This window comes from Dermacentor albipictus, chromosome 10 (assembly GCF_038994185.2).
Source record: "Dermacentor albipictus isolate Rhodes 1998 colony chromosome 10, USDA_Dalb.pri_finalv2, whole genome shotgun sequence".
NCBI lineage: Eukaryota > Metazoa > Arthropoda > Arachnida > Ixodida > Ixodidae > Dermacentor > Dermacentor albipictus.
The window spans coordinates 97,436,878-97,463,322 of record NC_091830.1 but is presented as its reverse complement, the minus strand read 5'-3'; the positions used below and the strand labels follow the sequence as shown (position 1 = coordinate 97,463,322).

At 47.6% G+C, this 26,445-nt stretch overlaps 1 protein-coding gene across 1 annotated transcript in view; it reads right to left on the bottom strand.

Moving 5' to 3' along the window:
* LOC135897303 (uncharacterized) overlaps positions 1 to 26,445 on the bottom strand; it is a 104,878-nt gene that overhangs the window by 76,876 nt on the left and 1,557 nt on the right. Inside the window, exons 2-3 of the mRNA XM_070526598.1 lie at positions 17,523 to 17,577; positions 9,845 to 9,871 (exon numbers count right to left, since the gene is read on the bottom strand). Coding sequence (XP_070382699.1) covers positions 9,845 to 9,871; positions 17,523 to 17,577 — 82 coding nt within the window. The remainder of the gene's footprint in view (positions 1 to 9,844; positions 9,872 to 17,522; positions 17,578 to 26,445) is intronic.

Genomic DNA, 26,445 nt, shown 5'->3' with positions numbered 1-26,445 from the left:
TGTCTATCGATGGCAGAAAAATGAGTGCACCTGTAGATACCGGCGTCGATTACTCTATTCTTAGTGGAAAACTGGCGAGCGTTCTTAAAAAAGTTACGTTGGCCTGGAACGGGGCACCAGTTCGCATGGCAGGTGGCCACGTCGTCACACCGCTTGGCTTATGCACGGCGAGAGTAGAAATTCGCGGTGCTGCTTTTCTCACCACTTGTCTGGTTCTACGCGAGTGTTCTCGCGACCTAATTCTTGGGATGGACTTTCATCGTGAATATGGCGCTATTATTGACCTCCGCGAGCTCTGCATCACTTTGTCGACACAAAGGGCAACAACCCAGACCGACACCATTGGACACAGATCCGCACTTCGCGTTTCGGACGAGAGTATCACGATACCGCCGCGTGCTAGTGTTATGGTTCCGGTCAAGTCCGATGAGCTACAAGACGGTGAAGCCATTGTGGAAGGCAACATTTCTATGTTGCTGACCCAAGGTATTTGTGTAGCGCGACGCCTTGGGGAACTTCTTGATAGCCCGACAGCGGTCCTCGTTACCAGCTTTACCTTTGAGCATCGGCACATTTTTCGTGGCACTGCCGTCACCTACGCCGAACCATCAACGGACATCGTCCAGTGCTGTGCTTCTGAAGTGGACACAGACGATGGTTCGCTCAGGGACATCGATGTAAACTCCTAGCTTACGGACGACCAAAAGAGCACACTGCAGGAACTCTTGAAGGAATTCCGCGCGTGCTTCGCTCGGTCTACAAAGGTGGGCCAAACGCTAATCACGAAGAACCGAATAACGACATCCGCCGACGCACGCCCCATCAAACAACAGCCTTATCGTGTCTGGCCGAAAGAACGTGAGGCAGTTCAAGCCCAAGTCAAGGAAATGCTAGATGATGGAGCCATTCAGCCTTAGCACACTCTGTGGTCTTCCCCGGTCGTTCTGGTCAAGCAAAAAGACGGAACGCTTCGTTTCTGTGTTGATTATCGACACCTCAACGATGTCACCAAGAAGGACGTGTACCCACTGCCACGTATCGATGATTCTTTAGACAAGTTGTGGAGAGCTAAGTATTTTTCATTTCTCGATCTAAAGAACGCTTACTAGCAAATTGAGGTAGAAGAACGAGGCCGCGAAAATACTTTCGTCACTCCAGATGGTTTTTACGAATTCAGGGTCCTTCCTTTCGGCCTCTGTTTGGCACTAGCAACTTTCCACCGAATGATGGACACCATTCTTGCTGGTCTGAAGAGGCCAATCTGCCTCGTCTACCTCGACGACGTGGTTATTTTTTCAGCAACATTTGACAACCACCTCAAACTTCTGCGGCAAGTTTTCGAAGCCATCCGATCGGCTAACATCACCCTTAAGCCTCAAAAGTGTCACTTCAGCTACAAGGAGCTCATGTTTCTGGGACACGTGATGAGCGCGGAAGGCGTCAGCCCCGATCCTGCGAAAACTGCCGCTGTAGCCACGTTTCCAACAATCGACAAGAAAGCTGTCCGACGCTTCCTGGACCATTGCGCATAGTACCGGCGTTTCATTGAAAATTTTTCGAAGATGGCGGAGCCGCTGACTCGACTCACGAGGGACGATGTATCGTTCGTCTGGGCCTCACAGAAAGAGACGGCTTTTACTGAGCTTCGACAGCGTTTGCTGTCAGCACCAGTTCTGGCCCACTTTGACGATGAGGCGGACACGGAAGTTCATACAGACTCCAGTAGCGTTGGTCTTGGTGCGGTGCTTTAACAATGGCAGGAAGGAATTGAAAGAGGGATTACCTACGCAAGTCGCACACTATCGCGTGCAGAGACCAACTACACCACTACGGAGAAAGAGTGTCTTGCAGTCGTATGGGCGGTGGCTAAATTTCGACCTTACCTCTACGGCCACCCATTCAAAGGTGTAGCCGATGATCACTCGTTATGCTGGCTTGCAAATCTGCGGGACCCTTCTCGACAACTGGCACGGTGGAGTCTACGTTTGCAGGAGTACTACGTGACCATCATGTACAAATCGGGACACACACACGAAGACGCTGACGCACTCTCACGCGCCCCTATTGACACTACCGACCAAGACGTTGAGGACGACGGCGTTTTCCTTGGGGCGTAAGCGTTACTGATGTGTCCACATGACAGTGCGCAGAAGACTCACTATGGCCTGTATTCGTACATCTGGAAGGACGAAACCCATCAATACCCCGGCACATCGCTCGAGGATTGTCGTCTTTTTGTTTACGACATGGCGTCTTGTGTACGAACTCCGCTGCTACCAACAAGACATACCTTTTGGTCGATCCAGCAGACCTCCTTGCCGAAGTTTTATTCGCCTGTCATGACGAGCCTTCTTCTGGCCATTTGGGTTTTACGCGAACGCTTGACAGAGTGTGCAAATCCTACTACTGGCCCGGTTTGCTGGTTTTTCACCGCTACTGGAATTCTGTTGTTTATGGACCACTTTGGCGGTTCATAATTACTCCTGGCGCCTATATACAAGGTCCGTCGGCATCTACACCCTCCTCCTGCGTCGTCCAGCTCGAGTGCTTGCGCGGCTTCGCGAGTGCGAGTGACGCCGCGGCACTCGCCGTCGGCGCGGAGCATTCAAGCTGCTGTCCGCTGAGTCGAGGGAGTGGGACATTACCGATGCAATTGCCATCCAAGTCATGAGCGTCTCCTTCATGGGGACAAGTACAACATGCGAAGGCGGTGCTCTGGGGATGGACACCACCAACATGGAGCAGAACAGCCGTGCTGTCATGGCGCACACCTCGGCCAAGAGAACGAAAGAAGCTACTGGCCTTCCATTGGATGAATATGTAGCTCCAGCAGCCCCTAAAAAACCTCGATCAACACAAGGCCTGCCCGCACGACCGACACGTACGTCCCCGGTGTCACCAAAAGCGTCGTGGTAAAAAGTGCTCATCAAACCTCATGGGACATATGACATTGCCACTCGGCACAACCGTATAATGCAAGCGGCCCTGGACGCCTGCCTCGAGACGTCCCGTTTTCGAGGTTTCGCTGTACACAAACCTACTAATGCGATCTCAGTATAGGTGTCTGCTGTGGAACTAGTTTATAAACTCGAAGAACTCGAAGTCTCGGAACTCGAAGTCTCGAGGAATGTGTCGTTCCAGTGCAGGCGTACCTCGCCAGTGGCACTGATTTAGGACACTACGTGGTTAATGGCATTAGCCTTGACGAAGAACCCGAGAGGCTCCTGCAGGAACTATCGTGTCTCACACACAAGGTCGTGGCGGCTCGCTATCTAGGAAGCGCTCGTACGTGGCTAATTGTGCTTCGAGGTCCTGTTTATCCACCTCAACGTATCCTGTATTATGCCAGCGTACTGCGCCCGCGTCCGTTCAAGCATTCCATTGTGTACTGCTACTCTTGATTTAGACAGGGACACATGAAATCATCCTGTCCCTACCCACCCAAGGACGACACCATGGAGCCTGAACCATCAGCATCCTTTAGATGCGGCCTATGCCAAACAAACGATCATGACATCACTTCCATGACGTGTCCTACCAAGTTGAAGGCCTCTAAGAAGGCTCGACAACGCCATTCTGGACAGCCAGCAAGGACCCCTCTAGATCCTTTAATAAAACAAGTCCCTGTGTACAACGGTTATGCCGTTCTGGCCTCGCTGGAAGAGGACGCTAGCCAGGTGACAATAGCAAGTAAAGCGACAAGTGACGCTTCCACTCCTACATTTAGTGCAGCTGTTAGGTCGTCCACTTCACGACGACAACGGGCATGACAATCGATAGAAGACACGACGTTTCCTTTGACAAACGAAGAGTTTGAGATCGACGCTCGCCTCGCAACCCCTGAAAAGGAAATCCAATGTCTCAAGGAACGCCATACAAGGAACGCCAACGCGTCGTCATGGCGGAGCGCGGTCGTCGCAGTCGTCGTCCACGTCTAGTCCTGCTCATATGGCAACCCGGCATCTGTGTTGAAACCACTTTCACACAAAGAACTCTTGCGCTTCGTTGCGCAACCGCTCCAGCATGTCAGCTCGGTTCTACTGGCCAATCTTATCCTATGACAGCTGGTACGTCTTCAAGTGCGCCAGATGGCATCTTACAGTGGAACAGTCGCGGCATCGCGGAGAAGGTAGGAGAGGTGCGTCAGCGTCTAAGATGTGGGAAGCTCCATCTTTGGGCTCTACTGCTTCAAGAATCAAACGGCCTGCCACCCATTTCAGTATTTTTTGTCATACTCATCGCCTTCACTGTTAGACCGTAGGAATGCTATGCCCGATGTCCCTCCAGGAAAGGCTGGAGATTATGTAAAATGCACTCTTCATCAGACCCGCATTGATATTTCATGGTAGTGCACTTTATGGCAAGATGTCGTGGGCGTATTGGTTGGTCTCTGACGCGCGGACGGTAACATCGTTTCGCACTATGCCCGGCCCATCAGCGGTCGTGCGGCTCGGTTGTGTGTCGGCTGGTTGGCGCACCTACGACAGAAACATCCTGGTTTCCCCATTATGGTAGATTTTAATGCGCCCCACATCACATGGGGATGCGCCATTTCCAGAGCGCGTGGTACGTGTGTGCTGGACACATTATTGGACAGCCAATTCACTCTGCTTAATAATGTGTCAGGGCCTACTCGTGGGCGTGCCACCCTCGCGCGCCGCCACACTCACCGGACTTATCTTGGTGCCTGGGAAGGACGACCGTCCCGTGGTCATGTGAACCCGACTGCTGGGGTAGCGACCATCATCCGATTCACCTTGGCTCATCTTTGGACGGAACAGGCCGCCTCCGCCGACAATGTCGAGTGGTGGACTAGGATCAATTCAGGGCGGTATCAGAAAGCAATGTATCCAACTCCACGCGGGACCTGTCCCATTGTCTTAAGGCGGCATTAGTTAAAGCAACACCTGCGTCGTGGGTTGATGAATGGCGAAGCACTCCTGATTTCCAACTTCTGCGTCTCTGGGCGTCGCGCCTCCCAGCAGAACTTGCATGAGAACGTGACCCTGAATCCAATGCACTTCGGTTAGATGCCCAACGCCTTCCTGCAGTAGCTCTGCGCCATGAACACCGCTTATAACGTAGTCACTTGATGGACTGGTGCTATTCTCTCGGACCTTCGTCGTCCTATGCCTCTATTAGGCGCACCTTGCGTGGTCGGCGCCCTCCAGAACCCGCAGCCTGGGCCCTGTTAGCATCAGGCCGGGCATCAGCAGTATTTGCAGAAACTGTTGCCCACACTCTTTTTCCGGCATTAGACAAAGCAACTTCTCCTTTCGTTGATCACAACTGCCATCCCGCGGACGCAGGAACGCCGCCTACACTTTTCGACATTGCGGTTATACAAGCTCTTTCACTATGGCGGAATTTTTGCGGCAATAGACCTGTCGAAGCCATGTAAGGCACCAGGACCTGATGGCATGCCGTATGAACTTTATAGAAACACGGAAGGCAAGGTTCACAAAGTGCTGTTGGGGGTCATAAACGAAGCTTGGGCTGCAGCAGTCATCCCGGATTCTTGGTGGCATGCAGAAAGGTCCCTATTCCCGAACCAAGAAAGCCCCAGGATAATATCGCTCATTTGCGCCGAATAGCACTAACCTAAACATTAGGCATGCTGATGAAGCGTTTGCTCGCGACACGTATTACATGGTGGCTCGAGCGGTACTCATGGTATCACCCTGGCTAAATAGCGTTCCGTGCTGGGGATGCGGCGACTCGACCAGCCCTTCACTAACTTCCATTGACTCGTTCTATTTTACTTACATGCACATTTTATTCCACGAATATAGAAAATATTATTGAAGTACGTCCTTCGCCGCGTCAGTGATCAAAGTCACCTAAGGATGCGACAAAGGGAACGTCTTGCGCAGTTCTTCGCGCTCGATGGCCCTAATGGTCTCTCGCACATCGTCGAAGCTATGTTTTGGTTTTCGCACTGCGGCATGAGCACTTGCCGGTGATATCGCCTAGTGCGCATTTCTAGCCTTCTGAATTGTCGTCGCCTCTCCAGAAATTCTACAGTGGTCTTCGATGGATGTCGAAGTAGTTCGATGAACAGTTCTTGTTTTACGCCCCGCATAAGGAACGGTTCTTGATGGGCCGTGTGGTCCATGCGGAAAACTGAAATTTGAAATTGAGACGAAAACACGACGGAAAAAATAGAGATCACAACGTATGAGGAAGCGGTCGTTTTTCTCGTCTAACATTTCCGACTTCCCGTGACCATCCTTCCGTGGAGATGGCGATGGTCTGATTGGACAGTTGCAGTAGCGCTTCTAGTAGTAGTTCGGCTCTCACTCTTGAGATGAAGCTGGTAAACGTCTTCAGGAAGTTGCTTCTAAAGAGATCTCATGATGTTTATTTATTTATTTAGAGTACACCCTGCAGCGCCGAAGCATTATAGCAGGGGAGTGGGTACAAAATGAAGTGACTAGCACGAGAATATAATCACACAAAAGGGAGGGATGACAACGGAGCAATGCATCAAGATAAAAATAAGTACATCAAAAAAGTACATCAAAAAAGTACATGAAAAAAGTACATGAGAAAAGTACATCAAAAAAGTACAAGAAAAACAGTACAAGAAAAACAGTGCAAGAAAAAGTTCATTCATCCTGCAGTCATTAGTTTGGAAGACGATTGCAATTACAAATCATTGATTAGTCTTAAAAATGCATCCCGAGGAGCACTCACAACTTCAACTGGCAACTTATTCCATTCCGAAATACTGCGGGGAAAAAAAGAAAACTTCAGATAGTTAGTTTTGCAGGAAATTTCACGTATTTTGAAACTGTTGTCTCTTCTGTTTGATATGTAGTGGGGTGCTTTAAGGTATTTTAGCTTGTCAATGCCAGTCGCGTCAGTGTATATTGCGTGCAGAAGTTTCAGTCGGTGCTTCTGACGTCTTATCTGTAAGGGCTCTAGTTCGAAGTGTTTCTTTATTGCTGTTATGCTTGTGTGTCTGGAGTACTGCTTTGATATAAACCTGGCAGCGCGGTTTTGTATGCCTTCTAACTTATCAATCAGGTACCGCTGGTGGGGATCCCACAAGGCGGTGGCATATTCTAATTGCGGCCTTACCAGCGACTTGTATGCTATGGTTTTAAGAATCTGAGGGGCAGTTTTAAGGGTTCGTATAAGTAGGCTGAGCATTTTCCCGGCTTTCCTGACGGTCATAGCAATATGGCTGGAAAAGAACAGATCAGCAGTTAGATGAACACCTAAGTATTTAATTTCGTTAACCTTCCTGAGCATGGAATCTCCCAGTTTTTAAGTAGGTTCATTAGTGATTTTAGATTTAGTGAATGTTACCTGGTAACATTTATCAGTATTCAGGCTAAGTTCGCAGTTTTGACACCAGGAGGCTATGCTGTTGAGGTCCTGCTGGAGTACGTCTATATCATGTTGATTGCGAATGGATCTGTAAACAACGCAGTCATCTGCGAAAAGTCTAATTTGTGAGAAAATGTATGAAGCGATGTCATTGATGTAAATTAAGAACAGCAGTGGCCCCAGCACCGAGCCTTGCGGCACTCCAGAAGTGACTTGGGCAAAACTAGAATTCTTGCCTCCTATAACTACGCATTGAATTCTGTCGTTCAGGTAATCTTCAATAACTTTCATGACTTTCGCATCCAAATTAAGAGTGCTCATTTTATGTATTAACAGATCAACAGTTAGGGTGGTTTCCCGGTTTTCAAACAATGTTTTCGCAGCATCCTCCAAGGAGAAGTAAACATGGCGAAGCTTGCTATCACAGTTCCAGTTGTCGAGTTCGAAACTCTCATGAATGTTTCGACACAGCTTTCTGCGTCATCGGACGAAGCTACGCTGAAGATAGGTGGTGTTCTGTGTTTCGCGGCACGATGCCTGCAGGCGGTTCTCGGTCTGTCATGATGGTATTTGACTTGGCTTCGCTCTTTCATATGTTCTCAGGTATAAACCCGCGCGCTGGCGCCAAATTTTTTTGCCTGCGGCGAGCCCGACGGTCCGGGCTGGCTTTGGCGTCCTCTTCACGCTTTTGGCTAAGCTGGCAGTTGGAAGGGGACAGCTAGTATATGGACACAAAAGCACTTGTGCAACTCGTCGTGGCTGCTTAGTGGCTGTGGCATTGGGCTGCTGAGAATGAGGTCGCGCGATTTAATCCCCACCACGCTGGACGCATTTCGAGGGGGTGAAACGCGAAAACACGAGTGTAGTCAGACACAGGTGCAAGTTAAAGAACCCCATGTCCTCCATATTTCCAGGGTTCCCTACCTTGGTGTGCCTCATAATCAGATCGTGGTTTTAGCATGTAAAACACCATAACTTATTTCAACATCACCTTTGCCAGGGGGCGGGGGGGTAGCCAAGTTGTAGTGACGGTGAAGAATACATTTGCTGCTAGTGTGAATCACACACCTATCTCTTTATTTGGCGAACTTGTGCCCAGCAAAACACGTAACACTCATGCACAAAGATAGCGGCCAGCAAACACGGCGATCAAAAAAAATTTGATCTGCGGGACAAGCGCGTCGGCTTTGGTGTATTACTCGTCAAAGGTGACAGCGTAATCGCTTTTGCCCGCGTGCTTTTCTATTCGTGTCATAGATACATTCTTATTAGACAAGGTTGGGCGAGAACATACATAACAGATAAAATCAAGAGTACCACTTAGGTAAGTTCCGAATAATACAAGCGCGGCTTGCGCTGAGTGATAACAGTAGGTCTGAAGAAAGGTGTGAAGCCGGGCCAGTTGGTATTTTATGAAAATATGACATTCCATGATGAAGCGCTTCTCCTTGTCGCTTCTTTTTGCATTCTGTGTCAACTCTCGCGCTCGTTATATCAACATTAAGTCGTTAGCAGGTGAAATATAGTCCCGGAAGCAGGACAAATAAATATACGTATAAATATCATCTGAAGTTTTTTCGACAACATGGTTCGGTAGCCACTTCCATGTTGATGTTGTATTAGAGAAAGAAGACGTACTAAACACGCTATAATAAAGAAAGTGTCTTTAAGTTCATGATTCACTCTCAAGGACACGTAGGCAGGTATATCTAAATACTTGATGCTCTTCTTGCCTGTTCGTCAAGGAAAATCTCGTGGAACAGTTTTAATTTACATATTTTACGTTATCCTTGCAGGATGCCCCACCCATTTGTTATTTTTGGCATCTGTTACATTAACACTTATTGTGTAATTTTTAAGCACAAAACCCATAGCCCTATATATATTCTTTACAGTTTTTCTATCTGCGTACTTATCTGATATATTCAAGCCAGAGCATCGTAGTAAACATTCTATAGTAATTGCAGAAAGCAGGAGCCAACCCGGTGGTTATTATTATTACACATTATTTTACAGCACCTTACAGTTTGTTTAACCTAATATTGTTCTGCCGTTCATTTAGGAGGAAAATGAAAAATATTGTCATGGCTAAAGAAGCTAACTGCCGCAGAGAACCTAGTGAGCGACATGAGAGCAAGCACGCCCAGAATAAAATTGGGGTGGCCGATTATTTTTGAGTCTCTGATATAGAGCTTCTGTTTGTTCTTTGCACCGTCATCCTGTATACTGTTATTCGCATCTTGCGACACTGGTGGAGGTGCTGGGTAAATTGGGGGGGGGGGGGGTTCCAAGAGAATTTCCTCCGGGCTGAGGCCTTGCAGTCGGCGACTGTAGCCGTGGAAAGGAGTGTCCACTTTAGGTGGTTTCGGATATGAACTGGACGCTGCACTCCACACTTTTATTCCGGGCATGAGGGCATACCAAGCACCTCCACCTTTGTCGCCAGACAAAGACAGTACACAGGACGACTACTGTATGAGGAGCCCAGGAAGAAAAGAAAGTTACTCACCTCCAGAATTGCCCCGCGTGCAGCACGCTGAAAGAAGAAAAAGTGCTGCGAACACCAATTTCATTCTTCGACTCTTTTAGACAAAAAAGGCCTGCAGGAGATAGGACAGGGTTTATGAATGTTCAGTAACAACGGAGAGCGATGCCTAATATACATACGTGCTATGTTCGCTTCAGTTATAAGAAATAGTTGTCGTAATTCTGTAGACCATGCTCCTACATCAAGAAAGTGCACCAATAAACGTCAGACGGTGAGGTATTTCATTTTACTGATATTTCTAAAGTTTAGTTTTATGGCTTCTGCTTTATATAATTATATAATTATGCATTTTTTGCACCAGCTCCTCTTTTTTTGCAGGGCAAACAAAACTTAAAGCAAGATAGTGATAAGTACTGGAGACACTACAGCAGCAGGAACAGCTGCGATGTTCTGCCAACTCAAGAGAATAAGAAAAAAAACAAAAGTTTGTAAACAAGTGCACTACGCAATATAGTATGAAAACACGCACTTAAGTTATGTTTTAAGATGAGGCGACTGACATACCTACAAACATCTATTTCACAATAGCATATAATAGAGCCAGGCGTGACTACCGCACGTAAGACATCCAAACCTTGTTAGTAAAAGGAAAGTGTGCAGTGGGGTCAAGAACATACGTTTAACATTTTACAGCTAACATTTTACAGCGAAGCTGTCTAAGGCTAGGACAAACCGTTTGCTAGGAGCAAGGCGCGCGAGTGAGCCCAAAACGGAGTGAAGACGCGAAAAAAAAAGAAACAGCAATAGAGAGAGGATGTCCGTTTCCTCGGCATCGAAGCCTTGTTTTAGCGGCCACGTGGGTCTGAAACCACGTGTCTGTGACGTAGTACCTGTACGATAAGGGGATAGAGGCTAATTTTCCCGCAGACGTTGGCATAGAACAGCCGCGAGTGGTTCGTACGCCCGCAGAACAGTGAATATAGGAGAAAAGATACCGAGGGGACCAGCAGGAATGTGACTGTCGGCGTCGTGCCGCCGACTCGGCGGCGAGAGAATAAGAACGCGCCTGCTCCGGCCAATGCTACCTTCGACGTCGGGCTGATCGGGCTACCCGAGATGAAGAGCGACGCCGAGCGCAAGAGATGGCGTCGTCACGGCAACGACGCCACCGATGACCGCAACACCGACTTCGCCGGTGCCAACGCGAGCTTCGGGAGATACTTTCTGGACCGTCACCTTGGATTGAGCTGCTGTGTGTGCGACTTTAGGCTAAAAAGAGTGGTCAAAACAACTAGATTCGTGTCCTATTTCAGTCGTACGGATTTCCGGTGGGGGGGGGGGGGGCGCTGAGGCGTGAGAAAAAGAAATCGCACCCACCAGGGTGCTTTCGCTCGGCATAAAGAGGGTGCCGAAAGGGCACGCGCCGCGATTCTACCCGTAGCACGTGCGCATGTGTTGGTGCAAAACATTTCTTTATAACACTGTTGCACGTGCAGTCGTACCTCCCTGCGGCCCAACATTGCTGCGCTCGTCCATCACCTTAAGAGGGTGGAATGGAGTTTCAATTTTACAGCGAGGCTGGTAAGGGCTAGTTCTCCCAGTATCGTGTCCATGTGTAGGCAACACAAATCTAACATCATCAGGAATGGCTCCAGCGTCGTCATCTTCCAGAGCCGGATCGTCGGCGCCCCTCGGCGGTAGCGCGCGAACGCGCTCGTCGCACTGCTCTCGCGTTCGTAATTGTCATTAATAAATTAAATGATTAATTAAGAAACACTATGACGTATCCAATTTTACAGCGGAGCTGTTAAGGGCTAGTTCCCCCAGTACCGTGTCCATGTGTACACACAAAACTCCTACACGTGGAGCGATCCCGAGGACAGTGCAACACCGGGCCGACCGGCCGCGGTGGTGACACAGCGTTAAGCGCTTTCGATACGTGGGCCGCAGTGGCGTAGCCAGAAATTTTGTTCGGGGGGGGCTACGCCACTGGCCCAATATATATATATATATATATATATATATATATATATATATATGTGTGTGTGTGTGTGTGTGTGTGTGTGTGTGTGTGTGTGTGTGTGTGTGTGTGTGTGTGTGTGTGTGTGTGTGTAGCTGCACGTTGCAGCTCAGCCTCCTCCTTAAGAGGAAGCTTTAGCTCGGGTGCTCCTATTTAAGTACGTGTAGAAGGGGAATTCGTTTTTCCCTGCAACCACTTCACCAAATTTGAGGAGGTTTGTGGCATTTAAAAGAAAAAGTTTAATTCTAGTGACTACTGGCTTCGAATTTTTCATTTAGGAGGTCAATTATTTATTAAAAATTGGCCAAAATTGAAAATTTTCAGGAAACGAAACTATCAAGTTTAAAGCTCCGTGACTAAACAAAGAAAAATGATATCACAATTCTGTGAATTGCATCTAATAGTACATCTACAGCGGACAAAATAAATATGTTACACAGGAATCTCAAAAAAATTTAGTATTGTGGAAATACGGCTTTTGCAGAACCCTTCTACACAACGTAACCAATTAACGTAAGATACAAATTGACCCAGCAAACTTGTCCGCTTTGACTGTTATAATAAATGCCGTTTACAGAACCACAATATCTGTTCTTCATGCATAGCTATTAGTTTGTAAACGCCATGTTTCTATTTTTTCAAACTTTTGAATTTTCCAAAATATTTTAAACAAAATTCAGGCCCTAAATCGAAGTTCTGTTTCCAACAGACACTAGGATTTAACTTTCTCTCTCAAATGCAACCAATTTCAATAAAAGCGATTAGCAGGATTATCTCAGAAAAGCGTTTCTGTGTTTTACAAGTATTTGAATAGGCCGCGTCGGATTGGGCCCGAGCTAAAGCTTCCTCTTAAACAATTTATCGAGGGATCAAATACATGAATAATAACTGCATTGTCATTGCCAAAGATGCTGCAAACGAATTCTTGAAAGCTACGCTCTGTAAATACAAGTAAAATATGTATTTTTTTCATAAAATATTATACTCGTATGTGCCAAAAATTGTGCCCAACAAAACTGACGTCAATGCTTCCATGTTTTTTTGTCTATTTATTAAGTAAAGGAAATATCACACAAACTTTAGAACTATATCAGTTCGAAACCAGGAAAGCAGTGCATGCCGCTTATATGAAAAATTAAAAGGCAATGAACTGAACAAGTTGACGACAAATATTTTAATAAAACTTTGTCATTCAAGAACCGTGCTTACATTCTTGTATATATGCAATGGCCAGTGAAAAATCTCAATGACGCTGTCGTTTGTTCCATTGTATTACGCAGGAGTAGCTGTCCCTTGTCGTGTATCGTGAGTAATTGCACCGAAGTTATAGTCGCGACAGAGAGCACGTATAAAAAGCAGGTGTTCTGCAAGATATATGAGGGCAAGTCAAATGAATGAGCCAACAACGGGGTACTTTATTTAAAAGTAGTCTTCATGAGAATTTAGACATTTGTAATATTGACTAACGAGTTGCATGATTCTCGTCTTATAAAACTCCTTGGGTTGCTGCTTCAAGAAGTCTGTATCTGGTTCCCTTGAGCTATTTTTTCGGTTGCCCCAAAATGTAGAAGTCGCAAGGTGACAGGTCTGACAGGTTGGCCCGGTCTTGGAATGTCTTTGCAACGTCCTTTGAACCGTTTGCTCCAACGATTCACAGTGGTCAATGAAATGCAGTGTTCAACGTACACGGCAGTCATATGGTGATTAATTTCTGTTTTGGAAACACCTTCAGCTGTCAAAAACTTCGCGACACCGAGTTGTTCAACTTTTGAAGTGTCCATTATGTGACGCAACCATATTCAACCCAGTGTATGAGAGCATTAAAGAACATTTATCTTCACACCTGCGTGTCACTTTTGTAAATGAGACATGCCGTTCTCCTACGCGTATGCCTCGCAGATAATGAACCGAACCATTATTGCGCGGTTAGGGTAGGCTCACTTTCATTTGACTCGGCCTCGTACATTAGAAATGCAAAGGTACAATGGGATATGCAAATGCGAAAATACGGCTTGATAAAGGACAAAAAAGTGTTACTGAAAAAAGTTCACTGCATGTATACACAAAACCTCGCAACAAGATATTTAAGTATACGTATAAGTCTCCAATGAGTCTATGTATGTAACTGTATAAGTTAAGTGTATATAATGCGTATATAATACTGTAATAAAGAAGTAACTGTATATAATGCGTCAAACAAGGCAAATAAACATGTTGCACAATCATAGATTCACAGAATCCTAGATTCCGCCCCCATTCCATCCACTCCGCCGATGTATTGCCCGCGACGGAAGGCGGCGCGCTTGCTCCCCGCTTTTCTCCTTTGCGCACACAAGACTGAGCCACCATCGTCGGCTCACCCATTCCACCTCCCCTCCTTCGCTTTCACTCGCACATACAGCATGTAGCGCGTGGTCACAATGTTATCACCCTTGGACTTTATACGAAACATGAGGGCGATGGCAGGAATGCGCCTGGAGTGTCCATATAATTGCTTTCGCAATAATATGATAAACTTATCCGGCAACTGAAGCGTCCCGTCGCCCATTACTTTCCGCAAAAGAAGTATCAAAATCGAACTTTCACCCTGCGACAATTCGCTGCGCCGCAACAATGTATTTTTTTTTCTGTGAGGCGGAGGCACCGAAAGGAAAAAGAAACGCATAGGAAAGTATCTTGGCCAGAATCTAATGCCTACTTCGGGCACCTAATGGGGCTACGGAAGGAATACCGAAGATAACATGAGACGCTTGGTCAACTGAGAACCATACGCATACTGCTCAGTATCCTACAGCGGCGAAAGAAGACTTTCCGGAAAGGTTCCGCTCAAGGAATGCGGTGCAATCCTTCGAGTCCCCACAGTGATGGCGGCGAGCGACCATTGTTTTTTTTTTTTCTCGTCTGCTAGCCAGAAAGCGTCCAAAACTCTGTCCGGTGAAAATCCACTCGGCCAGAGCAAACCGAAAGCGCACCGAAGTGTACCGCATGGTGGTCGGGGCCATACGAGAAAAACGTATGCGCTCTGGTTGGCTCTGGCAGCCCGCGGTTAGGTTAGCGAGAACAAAAAAAAAAAAAAATTGAAGAGGCTCAATGTGTCCTCGCGAATAAAAGTCAAAGTAGAAAAAATAAATAAGAACGTATTTACTTTGGCTGGCTTTAGTGTCTTGACATGGATGTTCTGGCGTAGGTTAAAAAAAAATGTTTATATTTTTTATGTGACATGACGGCACAAATGAACCACCCCAACGCTTCGTCTCATTGAACCTCGCTGCCTGCTTTGTCAACTCGTCTGCTAGTGTGTTGATTTGGCTTGTCTCGTTGTATGTTCCGATGTAAGGCTTTAGCAAAGTCAATAGACATTTGGCGTCAAATGTTTATAACAACATTAAACCCACAAAGTTCCGCAATTGAAAATCTAAAGCACAACTTTGGAAATGTCAATGCAGCTTTCACATCAAGAGCTTATGAGAATTATACCCATAAAGTTTCGCAATTGATATCCATGCGCTCCATAGATTCCGTGGCCTCAGTGAGATGCCGCGGTGAGCCCGCTCACCATCAAAGCGCCCTTGAAACTTGGTGCTCGGATGGGACTGCTTGGCGTTATGTGACTCCCGGTGTATGGGCGTTGCCACGAAATCCAGCCCGAGTTTGCAATCTTCGCGGTTAAATGTCTTTTCGACCGTCAAAAAGACATTCTAGACAAAATCCAGAGTGATTTCCGGCGCCGGAGGTCACTTTGGTCGGCGGTGCATGAACAGCACGAAAAAATTTCGGGGGGGGCTGAAGCCCCATAAGCCCCCCCCCCCTGGCTACGCCCCTGGTGGGCCGATCCTGAAGATTGTGCAATACCGGGCAGACTTGTGGTGGAGGGGAAGCAGGCGTTAAGCACTTCCCAAGCGTGTGCCGATCCGCAATTAGTGCAATGCCAGGCTGACCAATGGCGGAGGTGCAGTTCGCCATTAAAGAGGCCCACATGAACAGCTTCGCTAGTCATCCTTCACTGAGTGGAAGGGCAGTTATTTTTTGGTTTTATCTCAAAAGATTTTAAATTCCAGAAGTGTAGATGATTGAGCTAGGTCGAGCATCATCAAAAAGTGCACACTATTTCATAAACGCATAACACACGGTGCGGAAATAAGGCCTGAGAAACACGAACGCTCACTTACAAATGAAATTATGAGGAAGCCCTCTGTACACCGGCGTACCATTGCGCATCGATAAAGAAATTGCAGTTTCGCCTGAATTGATTCATAGCAAATTGATTCGATAGCATTGATTCGGATAGCAAATTGTTGGACAGTTATACGAATTAAGGATAGTAGCTTTGTCGGCCGCATAAACTGGTAAACATTCGCCAACTAAATTGACCAGCATGGTGTCACGTGCGCATGGGTAAACACAGACATCTCGATGAGCGCAGACCCTCATTATCAAAACAATGGCGCGGGGAAGTGCAGCAGCAGAATCGAACGAATCGACGTTCGTGCAGCCTGCCCCCTTTAACGCAAATTGAGCGGCGAGAACACAGCGCGCCTGAAGCTTCAAGCCAACGGCGAACCTAGACTCTGTACTCACTGAAGAAAGCTTTCACGATAGCGGCCGCGCGTGGCGGCGCCATACGCAGCAGCCGACGAAGTAGAACGCCCCCCCCCCCCCCTCCCCCACACACACATACTTCTCGTGCATTGCGCGCGACGGAAGGCGGCGTGTGAGATTGAGCCGTGATCGTCGGATCACCCTTGCACGCTTTCACTCGCACATGCACCATAATGCGTGCGACGACGATATATTCGCCCTTGGACTTTATACGGAACATTACAGCGGCGCCGACGGCAGAGATCCAACTGGAGTGTCCGTATAATTCCTGTCGCGATAAAACGGCAATAATTAAAATTTTCGACGGGAAGTGCTGAGAAAATACGTGCGCGAGGTAAGCGTTTGTGAGCCAAAACACAATCCTTCTGCATTCTGGCGGCTGGATTTTACGTTGTTTCGATGTTAATCTTTTTGCGACTTGAGGCTCGTGTTTTTTTTTTCAGCCTATACGTTGAAAGAGTTCAGAAATTGTGGTTCCACTCGCTTCCGCAAGAATACGGCAGCCGGCGGAGGGCTTCCTTCTAGGCTCAGTGATTTCAGTTTAAGTTAGCAGTCATGTTGCTCGTCTTCTTGTCATCCCATGTGTTTTGAATTAGTTTGTCTTTTGAACATTTTAAAACCGCAAGTGCTCTTTTCAATTGCAATGCAAGCAAGAGGCAGCGCGATTCCACGCTCTTAGGATAAATGCGCTTGATGGGGAACTTCAAGAGGTTAAATCAAGAGCTTCAAAGCTCCAACGCATACAAGGTGTTTTTCAAGCGAACACGGGTGTTGCGCAAATTCAGTGCTCAGAAAACCCGAGATACTTTTAAAGCATTTTGTATCTCTAATGAAAAACAGCACTCCGTCAGTGCTCCTTCTGGGACGCCTTGGAAACCAATAGGTCACGGCAAACGTGGGTGCCGCGTTAGCTAGGAAGGGCGAGAGATTTGCAAGATTGCTCATTAGTGTTGTGAAACTCCTGCCTTCTTTTGGTTATTTTGCCATCTTCGATCATTGTGGCCTGGTTCAAAGAAATATCTGGTGCACCAACAGAGCCTCCCTATCTACATAAAGCCCTACTTATCGTGAATAATATACGTTGAGGTCCGGCGTCCTTGTTGTTCCTCTCTGCTCGTCCGTATTTAATTGTGCGCTCCAGCGATGTTTCACAATAAAATTGAAAGCTCCTTCTTGCCTCTCAGAGTTTCACAAACCGTTTTCAGGCTTCATTGTTGCCTCGCAGTTTTGATATGATGCGATCTAGAAAGTGGGAACCTGGAATGAATGTCGTTTTAAATACGCAAGGAGAAAACCGGTGCGTCCGTCACATGATATGAATCGCTATAATGAAATTAACGTTCAAAAAAACTAAATTCCAATGGAAAGAATCGTTAAGGTTTGGAACCTACGTCCCCACAAAGAGAATCCAGGTCTCCTAGCCACTGGGCTAAACAGCCACGCTTGCAGCAGATGTATATAGCTGCACCATATGAATGTTTCGTATCGATTGGCGGTAGAAAATTAATGTCGAATGAGAGCAGTATTTATGAAGGCGTTTTTGCAAGTTTAGGTGATGGTAGAATCAAAGCTATCTCTAAGACCACATGTAGTATAAGTTACTTGGGGCATCGCAGACTGAAAAAAAATTCTGATTTTGCGAAAATTTATTCGTAACAAAGCCACATCCCCGCTGCATTTCGGTGCTCGCGTGATGGGCCTTCCGTTGGAGCGTTCCTTCACCGGCCGAAATGGAACCGATCTGCGAAGGCGCATGCGCTTCACGTCCCGGCGCCCACACGGGTGAGCTTATGAAGCATTTTACTTCGTCGGGGCGACATTGAAAACATTCCTGGCCTTAATACTGCCCAATCTGTCGTTCCGGTCGTTCATTTTCGAAGCCGACATATTGCATAGTTGCGTTACCTGAAACTTCCGACAAGCTGCCTAACCAAAGATCAAGATGCCCTACTTAGCATTGTCAAGGATGTCAAGGGGGAACCGCAGTTTTGCGAGAACAAAATTATAGCAGGCGCATGGGGGGAAATGAGATGTGTGCGCCCTAGGACTTGAGGGGGGAAAGGGGGGACAGGGTCGCGCGCGTCTCCAGCCGCCGCTGTGCATGCCACGGCTGAGTGCGGCAGCATGCGTCCTCTGTTGGATGTGGATTCGACGGCTAGCCGATGCGATATAGCTGATGGCTTCGTGTGCACTGTGTTGTCGCGCGACTGGTTCGCATTGATCTGAGACGCTGCTCCCAGGGAAGTCGCTCGCGGCTCCTGCCCCACTTCCTCACGCCAGCATTCTGGCAGCAAATGTCCGCGGTGATCGTGTGATATATGTTCATGCTAGCCTTGGCGGCGCGTGACACCGTGCCTGTTAACTTGGTTGGTAAGCCAATGTTTATGCCACTGTGTGCATCTAATTGGAATACTACCCTTAGCGCGTATAGCTATCTTATAATTTCCTCTCCTAACCCATGCTTCGCATTTCGTTAGGAACTGCAACTTAAAAAAAATTACACTGTTGGTAACAAGCTCCACTAGAAAGCCCTTATATTAAAAACGAGCTACACCTACTATCGAAGGGATGCCCAGAATACCTATCCGAAATTACATAACTGGAAGGTTTAAGCGACCATTCACTGCTTCATCTAGGAGTTAAACTATATTTCATCCCTGAAACACTGAAAACGAAGCGCAGTTTTGTTTATTGGAGTTACAATTATTAAATTCGATGTCTTTCTTCGCTTGTTACAACCACTTTTCCGCATCGGGTACGTTTCTAGCCTCTTTCGTGTACCGATCCTGCAGATAGTTCATCGTGGACCGATATGTCCAACTGGACATAGGCCTCAGGAAGCACAGCTAGCCGTAATGCATACTTATATTTATTATTTGTTTATTTCCCATACTCTCAATCCCTCATGGGATTATAACCGGAAATTAAAGTACGAAAGGTAGTATTTGCGAAAAAAGAATATTAATATACTGCTACCTGCATGGCGCAGCAACCAGCACAGCACGTTGGGCTATGTGAGAAGCTGATTTTGCCCTATTCAGGCCCATAACGTGTCTCCCGTCAAGTGACGGACGTGACCTACGAGTTACAGCCTCTCGGTACCTCTATACTTCGATCCTCGTCTGATATCCTTCAGGTCGCTGGACAGAAATGATATCACTCTAAGCTGCCAAGCACCGGGACAGCGCCTTCGCCACCGGGGGTCATGCTACGAGCCGCTGCAGTAGCGAATGATGATCAGAGGAATTACGAAGACGACGATCGCCCATAGTCGCGCGCACCGGCTCCGTCTTGTGTGCATGTCTTCTCTGCCCGTTGTATATATCTTGTAAATATATTGTGAAGCGTATTTTCTCCCCGTAACAATATTATATAAGCACGAATGTGTATTTGCAAAGGTTATTGCAAAAAAAATTACCGACGATTACGTTACTTCCTAATGCGAAATTTGAGCGCAGCAAATAAGCTGTGTCACCTTTTCGATAGATTGAGGCAAAGAAATCGAGCAACACATGTATGCGCTATCACAGAATTTTTTTTTTATTTTTCACACGTATTCCTTTAACAAAGACTCCACTAACAGTTCTTGACAGTCATGAAGGAAGCTTTGTGGTCGGAGAAATAGACTGATATATGTTCGACTTGGTACACCAATGCTTGATTCTCAAAGACGAGATCTATACAAGTGCCTCGCGAGGTTGTCACAGCCGTGGCACGCGTTACGAGCGAGAGGAACGGGATGTTCTCCCGCATAAGTGTTAGGAAATTGCTGTTTGTCTTTATGTCAACATTAAAGTCCCCCACTACTAACATCGGTGTGGATCGATGGACGGTTAATGCGGGTTGCAGGAAGTGCACGACGTCTTTCGTGAGTGCGGTAGCGGACTCACGAAAGCGGTATCAGTCGGTCGCTGCTAGCGCTGGGGGGATGAAAGGGGGGCGGAGCTGGTTACGAGGCCGACGACAACGCCGACGCGAAACCCAGGAACGGACGCCAAAGAGCCATTTGTGTAGCCAGCCCTCCTCCACAGTCTCTCCTCCTCCCTTCCATCATCCTCCCTCGCCCGGAGAGCCGACAGCGCGCATGCGCGGCGGCGGAGCAGCTTCGTCGGCGAGCTGGTTACGAGGCCGACGACAACGCCGACGACAACGCCGACGCGAAACCCAGGAACGGACGCCAAAGAGCTGCGCTCTAAAATGAAGCCAATTTAAAAAGAAGACCACATATACAAACATCTGATATAAAACACTAATTGAACTTGATAAACAGGATGCATTCATGCATATAAAAAGAACACTTATAGATTAAAGTGTTAGCCTGTGAAGATTAGTAACAAACCAACGAACCGGAGTAAGTAAATGAGAGCTGTAAGGCGAGGAGAAGTTTATCCACCGAAACAGCAAATGTATCTAATGTGGGGTTGTTACTAATGGATTACACTCACTTTATTCTACTCTTTTATCGCGAAAGGAAAGGGCGAATTCTTGAAGGAGTTAGTACTAGAAGAATACTCATTAAGTGTTTGTGTGTGTTTATGTCGCGTTCGCCATGTTTCATTTCAGGAGATGCATTTAGAGGTGTTACTAGTAAGGTTGCTGTGTAGGAGTTGGCACATAAGCTTAGAACGGGCTAATACTGCTCGGTTTTGTACTGTTAAGATTCCGGCTTTGCTAAGTATTTTGGTGGGCGATACGTTATGTTTATTGTATATATACCATAGAGCTTTCCTTTGTACACCTTCTAGCTTTTTTATGAGTTTAGTGTATGGGAACTAGATGTGTGCTGAAAGACTGACCTGATGAATGTTTTCGGAGCCAGAATATTTGCATCGGTTGGTGCGAGTCCGAGGTGTCTTCCAAGAAATAAAAGGCGTTTCATTGCACTGGCGTTAAAGTGGTTTATATGGGAGCCGCATCTGAAGTCATGCGTTAATGTTAATCCGAGGTATTTGTTCTCATGAAAAAATACCCTATCAGGGGCACGCCGTTCACGGTATACATAAAGCTCGAGTTACTTTTCTTTCTAGTGGTTGACAGAACAGCTGATTTCTTAGTATTGATGGTTATCTTCCAGTCGGCACACCAGCTAGTCAAAGATTTGAAGTCGTTGTGTAATGACATGTGGTTATCATGCAAGCTATATTTCGACAAAGAATGCAGTTTTCGGCGAATAGCCTTGTGTTTCCTGCGAGTTTAGCTGATAGGTCATTATTAAAAATTCGGAATAAAAAGGGGCCAGAACGCTTCCTTGTAGGACTTGCTATGTTACGCGGGCTGTCTGCGCAATCTTACTGTTCACTTCCACAAATTGGGTATGGTTAGTAAGATAGTCGCAAATCCAGTCAATAACAGGGCCTGTTCCTAATGTGGTCTCGAGTTTCCTTGTGAGCTTTATGTGTGCTACCCGATCAAATGCCTGCGAGAAATCGAATAGGATGAGTTCTGTTTGTCTGTGCTGGTCCAAATTAAATATGTCGTGGATAGTTGAATGATAGAGATAGAGGGCTCTGTTAAAGATATGTTGATATGATTATGTGACACTCCTTTAAAAAAAGAACAGGCTATATGCTTTAGTGTGATGTGTTCAAGAATTTTACAAACTGTGCTCGTAAGCGAAATTGGCCGAATGTTCATCGGGTCGTTTTCGCTGGCTGTTTTATGTATTGAGAGAACTTTTGCAGGTTTGCAATCCTTTCGAACAACAAATGATGATAATATTGTGTTAAATATATTACAAAGGTACTACTACGTCGTCCATTCTGCGTATCGTTTCAAAAAGGCGTGTTTTGTCCGGGGCTCAGCCCTTTTTTCGTGTGCAGGTTTAGGAGAAGGTTTAGTACTGCGGCCTCTGTCATGGTAAGAGGGCTTAGCCTGCTAATAACAGGGATGTCAATTTGAGGCAGTTTAACATAGTCAGTTGCGAAGATAGACAGATAGAGTATATGCATATCATATTGACCGCAAATAACGACGGGGACAACGTCTTTATTTGCGCTCAATATGATATGCAGAAAACACCAACTAGGCCATACTGAAGTCCTGAAGATAGAGAGAGGTACCTGAAACTTTGTCAGGGCAGAAGAGGCCCCACAAAGTCTAAATGCATGTGATCGAAGCGGCTCTCGAGTGTTTGAAACGGCTGCACCGTTGAAGGCGTGTGCCGGGTCACTTTCACGTCTTGACAGGCATGGTAGCTTCCTGCCCAGCTTCAAGTGTCTTTGTTGATCCCTGCTTTGACGAAGTGGTCTGTGATGAGACTCTGTGTCGCTTTGATGGTAGGATGTAGTAGCCCCTAGAGGGAACGGAATATTGGCCGCCTACTAATGGGGCACGAAAGAGTGAGTCGCTCCTGCGATGTTTCTCACGGACCCACCATGGTTGCTCAGTGGCTATGGTACTGGGCTGCTGAGCACGAGGTCGCAGGATCGAATCCCGGCCACGGCGGCCGCATTTCGATGGGGGCGAAAACACCCGTGTACTTAGATTTAGGTGCACGCTAAAGAACCCTAGATGGTAGAAATTTTCGGAGTCCTCCACTACGACGAGCCTCATAATCAGAAAATGGTTTTGGCACATAAATCCCCATAGTTTATATTTTTAATGTGTCTCACGTGACCATTGTTGTGTAGAAGAGAGGCACCTCGGCAAAATGAGTGACAAGTCTTTTCCCTGCAAATGGCGCAGCTCAGGGTCGTTTTTTTGGGTTCAGGAAAGAGCTTGGAAATCCACAGGGCCAGCAGGTACAACGCTGATCCGCGACAGTGCGTAAGCAGCCTGATTTGCGGTCGCAGAGATATCGTGGATGTCCGATGAAAATTCCGAGATAAAGAACAGTTGCCGAAGCTCCCGTTCTGCGTACGCGGCACTGTTGTTCTTGAAAACGAAAGTTAAGGGCTAATGGTTGGCCAATATATAAAAGCATTCGAGAAAAAATAAGGGAAATGCTTGACAGCGCAACAGATGGCCAACGTCTCCCTGCGAATGTGCTATAGCGAGCTTCTGTAGGTTTTAGACGTTTCCGGAAGAAGCGCTGCGACCTCCAGTCTGTGCCATCGTGCTGCTGCATTACTGCATCCACTTCCGTTGTCAACACGTATACCATAAGGCGAGTTGGCGCGTCGGGAAACGAACGAATCAGCAGAATTGCGGTTGCCAACCGCGTTTTCGCTTCCTGCAAGGGGTGTTCCGGCTCCGAGGTCCAGTGGAAGGTAAGTATTCTTTTTTTTTTGTTAATCGCGACGCAGCAAGCTCGTAAGCGGCTGAAGAACGTGTGCGCTGGATGGTATTTATGAGCTCATGAAACCAGCGCAACTTTTGATAAGGAGGTTGGAGAGGGCAAGTCCTCGATTTTCCGCACCCGTAATTCCAGTGGCTTGATACTTTGGGTTGAATTGCGATGGCGGAAAAAAATCGAGGGCTTCAACTAGGAAAATACATTTCTGGGTTTTAGGACGAGGCCGTGCACATCCACTCACTCATTTAGAAGTTGTAAGTGGTCTTTGTGCACTTCGTCTGTGCGACTTGCACAGAGAATGTCGTCAAGGTAGACGAGAATGAACGAGAGTCCACCCGTAACCTCGTTGATGAACTTCTGAAAAGTTTGCGCCGCATTCTTCAAGCCGTACGCCATACGAACGAACTCAAATCGGTCAAATGAAGTAGTGATTGCTGCCTTCGGAGTGTCGCTGGGTTTGACAGGAATTTCGTGTCACGCGCTCATCAAATCGGTGTAGCTATATGTTTTGGTTCCTGCGAAAGGAGCGCTGATGTCGTGCAGGTGTGTAAGGTGATATTGATCCGAAGTAGTGGCGGGATTCAAAGCTCGGTAATCGCCACAAAGCCACCAGTCGCCACTGTCCTGCTTTGAAACCGGATGGAGAGGGGAAGATCAATTGCTGGAGGAAGGACGAACAGCGCCGAGCTGAAGTATTTGTTCCAACGCACGGCGGGCGACTCCCAAACTCCGTCCAGCAAGCCTGCATGGCCAGGCGGTGACAGAGGGGCTGGTGGTGGCGATACGATGCGTCAGCTTGTGCGTTACGGGCAGGTATTTTTCCAGCGCTTCCTGAGTTGCGGGTATTTAGCAAGTATCTTGCCGTACGTAAAGACGGGCTGAAACGGATGCCAAATGAATTGAGGTTCGACTGCAGGCCAAGTACATTGAGGGATGTGACATCATCCTTTAGGCACCAATCGGGCACACTCACATCGTGGTTGAAATGGCTGAGGAAGCAGTCCACTCTCAGTATGGAAAAGCCTGATGTCGGCGATGAAAAACACCCATCTGTGCAAGCACTCGAGTCCGATGTCTAGCGTTATTGAACGGAGCCCATACGACGCGATGGCAGTGTCGTTCACTGCGTGGAGCGTGGGTGTGGACTTGCCGCGTTGGCGACCTGCGGTGGGCGCGAGAACGATAAACAGCTCGGCTCCGGTGTTCACGAGGAGGCGCGTACTCGTGGTACGATCGGCTACGAAGAATAGGTGGCTTGAGTGAAGGCAGTTGTCGCATGCCGTGGTTAGCGACCGGCCAGTGTGTTTCCCGTCAAGGAACATGGCCGAGTGCAGGGACTTGTTTGTTCACGAATGCGACAGCGGTACCAGCACGACTACCGCGCCGAGTCTCTAGGTGCGCTGCCAGACTGCGAAGGTGAATGGTTGTGCCAAATTTGGTCGCCATGTTGCCCCCTGCCATCAGCTTCTCTAATGCACTGGTAAGGCGGTCGACTGTTTCCTCCAGGCGCGAGAGTGAGTCTCCGGGCTCTGAGATTCTCGTACTGGCGATAGCTAACTGTGCCGCAGACGAGCAGTCGCATATGGTGTCTCCCTGACTCCATATGCGACTGCTCCATATGCGACTGCGGGCAGCTGGCCTATCGAGACTCGTCTCGTCAGAACCCGGCAGTGTCATGCGTGCAGACTGTGGAAGGGGTTGCAAGAAGAGCTCGCCCAAAATTGAAGGCTTGACTCTCATGTGTGGAGTGTTCACGTAGTACCTAGCGAAACCGCTGCAGAATTTGCGACGACTGTTGGTCGCCAAGATCCTCGAAGAGGAGCTGTTAGATCTTACTATGTTGCCATGGCTCCAGCCGCTGCAGGACCATAGGTTTCAGGTCGTCGTATGCTGTTGCCAAAGGCACACCGGCTAGCAAGTCATCTGTCGCATCGGCGATGCTGGAGGGTAGCGCGGCGACGAAGTGCAGGTATTTTCTGTTTGCTAAGTGACGCGCCGGGAGTTGAAAACGTGCCTGTACTTGTATAAACGGAACTCGGGGATTCTTTGGACAAAATCTGGGAAGCTAAAGTTCCGCGGCGATGACAGGAGACGTAATGGTGGCGTCGTATCTGCCAGCAGGAGTTCGATTTGGCGGAGGCAACGAGTGCAGGTTTTGACAGCTTGAGAAGGGAGAGTCGACTGGATTGATTCAAAAGTAACAGCAGGTGTGCCGAGTGGTCGTGGTGGCGCCCCAATGGGACAGCCGCTTTCCTTCCAAGACAGAGCAGGGCGCAATGGCTCCCACGGCGAGGAAAAATGCATTTCCTGAGCAAGGGGCAATGACCACCTCGGTGGGAACAATAAAGTGACGAACTGTCGCTGTATATCTATCTGGCCGCCTACGTCTTGGTACTGCTTTTACGGTGGTTTCGTTAACTTGGTGTGTACCAAAATTGGCATAGTAGGGCAAGAGTCTATGAGTGGTCGGTCATGACATTAATATTGTTACGCCCACAAATGGCGTTACTTTGAAGCCGGGTACAGTTAGATGCGATGGCCTTGATCAGCTAAGCGCCTGTCGAGATTCGGCTAGCCAGCCACACGTCATCTTCTTCGTTCACCACTCTTCGGTGCCCCCGCATACTGTTTGTTGAGGCGTGAAGCCACTATGCTCGTAAGAGCGTCACATTTGCCTCCGCGCAGACGAAGCCCGCCGCGCAAGTCAAACAGGCTGTCGAGAAATAAAGGGCTTTAAACGGGCGACACGCGAAAGTTCAGTCTTTGCTG